Source organism: Aegilops tauschii, chromosome 7, assembly GCF_002575655.3.
Source record: "Aegilops tauschii subsp. strangulata cultivar AL8/78 chromosome 7, Aet v6.0, whole genome shotgun sequence".
In the NCBI taxonomy this organism is placed as follows: Eukaryota; Viridiplantae; Streptophyta; class Magnoliopsida; order Poales; family Poaceae; genus Aegilops; species Aegilops tauschii.
In genome coordinates, this window is record NC_053041.3 from 65,293,741 (window position 1) to 65,297,592 (window position 3,852).

At 42.5% G+C, this 3,852-nt stretch overlaps 1 protein-coding gene across 1 annotated transcript; it reads left to right on the forward strand.

Annotated features, from left to right (window-relative positions):
• The first annotated feature begins 703 nt into the window (after positions 1-703).
• Positions 704-2,520, forward strand: LOC109768181 (3-ketoacyl-CoA synthase 5-like). The gene is made up of 2 exons (XM_020326919.3): positions 704-2,052; positions 2,239-2,520. Exons 1-2 carry the CDS (start codon positions 704-706, stop codon positions 2,312-2,314), a joined length of 1,425 nt encoding a protein of 474 aa, XP_020182508.1. The 3' UTR covers positions 2,315-2,520.
• The last annotated feature ends 1,332 nt before the right edge of the window (positions 2,521-3,852 follow it).

A 3,852-nucleotide genomic window follows, 5' to 3' on the forward strand; every position in this document is an offset into this window, starting at 1 on the left:
GAAATGCAAGAAAACAAATAGACCACCTTGTCGTTTTCAATATCTTTGTTCTTACGTCTGCTTAAAACGGCATTGCTCCTGCATCGTGCTGTGAAAAACATGTGCTACACTAATGTTCAACATGAATAATGTTAGGCCAGTGAACTGATTGCTTGTGGTTGTGGTGTAACCAGCCCACTGGGTTCAAGTCCTAATCTTAGCATGTGTACTCATATTTTTATGAAATTATTTTAGAATTTTTGCTCATGCTCGTGCACCCCTCGACTACGAGGTGCCTATGATTATTTAGACAATTGAAGATTTGCCGGCTCAGTTTTTCAAAGGTATTAATAGTTAGGATAGGGTGTATGTGTGTGAGTTTATAAGGATCAATGTACGTACATGTCGTACTATCATGGCTCATTTACTATTGGGAAGTTCATTGATCTCGCTAGATGCCGCATGAGCCTTTGACGTTAAGTATTTCTCTCATATGTTGTTACAAGATTCTGAGTGCAAAGAAACGTTCGTTTGAGATAAGGTCCAAGGACATGGAAGTTGACACTTTCACAGTTGGAGCCTTAAATCGTTAGAAGTACTACACGATTACGAAGTACAGCACATGCATGCTTCATTTGCATAAAAATCTCCCACCCTTAGAGTTCCCTCCTATATATCCTCGTCGGTCACCTCTGCAGGCACGTAAACGATACCACCAAACAATATGAGTTCAGAGTCTCATCTCAGGCGCCTCACATTGGTATACAATTGCACTGCCAACACCCTCATCCTGCGAACTGTCAGCAAGAAAATTGCACCATGGCTTGCTGCTGGACCCGAGATTGTGCCCCAACCCACTGCTATCTGGCCCATCCGCTCACTTCTTGTCATAGCGTTACTGGTCATCACATGTACTTTGTACCTTGCACTCCGTTCTAGAACTGTATACCTTGTCGACTACGCTTGCTTCCGGCAAAACTCCAACTTAAGAATCACAAAGGCAACCTTCCTCGAGCATGCACGTCTCTCTTCTTTGCTTGATGATTCTATTGTCAATTTTATAGCTACTATTCTTAAGCGCTCAGGCATGAGCGATGAGACATGTGTCCCACCTGTACATCACTATATAGAGCCATGTTGTGGGCTTGATGAAGCGTGCAGTGAAGCAGAGTTGGTCGTCTTCTCGGTAATCGATGACCTTCTGGCCAAGACTTGCATCAAACGTGATGCAATCGGTGGTCTTATCACCAACTGCAGCGCGTTCTGCCCCGTACCATCCATTGCCGACATGATTGTGAACAAATACAAGTTACGGGGTGATATTCGTGTCATGAACCTCTCTGGGATGGCATGCTCAGCTTCGATGATCGCAGTGGGGCTAGCGAGCAACATGTTACAGGTCATGCCTCGGGGGTCGCATGTGTTGGTGGTGTCGACAGAGACCATTGGGCCATCCTACTATTCGGGGAATAAGCGTTCCATGGTGTTGTCTAACATCTTGTTACGCATAGGAGGAGTGGCAAAGTTGTTGTCGACTTCTAGGTCAAAGGCTCGGTTTAGGCTTGTGCATTTCACTCGGACGATCACCGCGGCCAACAACTCTGCCTACCGATGTGTGTATCAAGAGGAAGACGAGAAGGGCAACCTAGGCATCGCTCTCTCAAAAGATCTTACTGTTGTTGCTGGACACGCATTGAAGGCCAATATCATGGCAACCGGGCCTTACGTGCTACCAACATCAGAGCTTCTTAAGTTTTTGCTCTTCAACATGGCAAGAAAGATGCCCCATGGGAGGAATATCAGGCCATACATTCCTAACTTTTGTGTTACATTTGAGCATTTCTGCATCCACGCAGGTGGTCCGGCAGTTATCAGCTCAGTACAACATGGCCTCAAACTATCTGACCAGTATGTCGAGCCATCGTGGATGACACTACATCGGTTTGGAAACCAGTTGAGCTCATCGGTATGGTATGAGTTGGCATACATCGATGCTAAAGGACAGATGAAGAAAAATGATCGGGTGTGGATGATTGGATTTGGTGCAGGATACGAGTGCAACACAGCTAGTTGGGTCTGTATACAACCATCTTCCAGTGCGGATGGACCCTGGGGTAACTGTATCAATCATTATCCGAAGGATATCTTCAAAAAAATATTAAATTAAGAGTATTTGTATTTTGTAATCTACTATCAGGAGGAAGGAGTAATATGATAATAAAATAACAGGCACATCTCTTGTACACACAAATTTTTTTTGGATGATGAGATGGGGGATTCCATTGGCGGATGGATAAAAACTAGGGAAATCAATGACGATGTGGGGCTTTTATAAAGTAATAAAAAAATCAATCCCTACTTTTCTATGTGGTTGTACAGATGGGAATCTTATGAATTGAAGGACAACATCCCAATTAGTACACTAAAAATAGCCGCACTTCAATTTGGTAAATTTTGTAGCGACTCGCTGTGTGAGACATGCGACTTCTACAACTTGTATTCTTGGGAGATAGGGTTTGGTATACGTTATGGCTTATGGGACGAGCAGACTAAACTCAGAGAGGACTAAATCCATGCGATGAGTCTTGTGTACTTTGTTGCTGAATTATATCCGGAAATCCATGTCGGTGCCCAGGCTCATCTGCTCCCGCTCAGAAAAAAAATCAAAATAAATACTTGAAAATTCAAAAAATCGAATTTTTTTAGGTGATAGATAATTTGATGCGTGAGGTCCACACCAAATTTTAACCCATTTGGACATCTGAGCAGCTCTCGAAAAAAAAGACAAATCGGGTCAAAACAATGCGTGAACAGTAAACAGTTTTACAGACCCCGATTTTGTCTTTTTTGCGGAGAGCTGCTCAGATGTCTAAATGAGTTCAAATTTGGTGCAGACCTCACACATCAAATTATCTATCATCCAAAAAAAAATTGGAATTTTTTGAACTTTTTTAGCATTTGTTTTGATTTTTTTTCTGAGAGGGGGTGCAGATGAGCCTGGAAGCAGAAACTCCGCGTCCGGATGTAATATCCCTATCCCCGTTTATAAGTGCATCCTAGAGTATGGACTAAATGGTGTTCTGTAGGCCACGCTTGGATTATCGTATTTCCATCAGATACGTCCGTAAAAAATACACACTCCTGCGCGTTATTATTTCGGGCCGGAAATCATTCTAATCCGGTAAAATACACTTCTAAAATTGATACACCTGTATTAGATTACACTCAATCCAAGCACGGCCTTATGCATGGAAATCTAGAGGCACAGGACAGGCGGTCTTGCATATCAGGCTGTTGCGCGCGAATGATAAAAGCTGGTTCATACCTGTAGGACATGCTGTTCGACCTTTTATAAGAGCAAAACATCATTTTCAGAGCATTATATTAGCTGGATTTTTTTATGAGGGATGAGCAAGTCAAGAGTCTCGAGTGGTTATTTTGTGAGTTCCTAAATACGATGGGTGGGCTGGTGCTGAAGTCCATCTTGACACGTACGTAGATTCAGATAATTAGTATGACTCAAGGTTGTTATCTGGTTCATGTGTCAAGGAGTTGTAAGGTATACTCTGTAGATCAAAACAGAGCCATGGAGATTGCTATCAGCAAAGTGTATCGAGGAAATTAAACAACTGCAGGTCACCTTACTGGTTGGTCTGCTCTTAATATTTATTATTCCATTGCGTGCAGTTCTTTCGTTAGATCTATTGTGTGATCATACAATGTGTAGTGTATTTGAGGAAAATAACAATTGACTGCATGTAATGTGCTGGGTATTTTTAGCTGAACTTTGCTGACCTGAGCACTGGTGGGTAGTAAACAGGGAAACCATCGCGTATTTGCCAGAGTTCAGTCCTTCAAATTGTTTCTGAAATG

Excerpts from the sequence above, each read along its gene's own strand:
- LOC109768181 (XM_020326919.3), top strand. The coding sequence starts at position 704 with ATGAGTTCAGAGTCTCATCTCAGGCGCCTCACATTGGTATACAATTGC. Across the intron at positions 2,053-2,238 it reads GAGTGCAACACAGCTAGTTG|GGATGATGAGATGGGGGATT; the intron begins GGTCTGTATACA and ends CAAATTTTTTTT.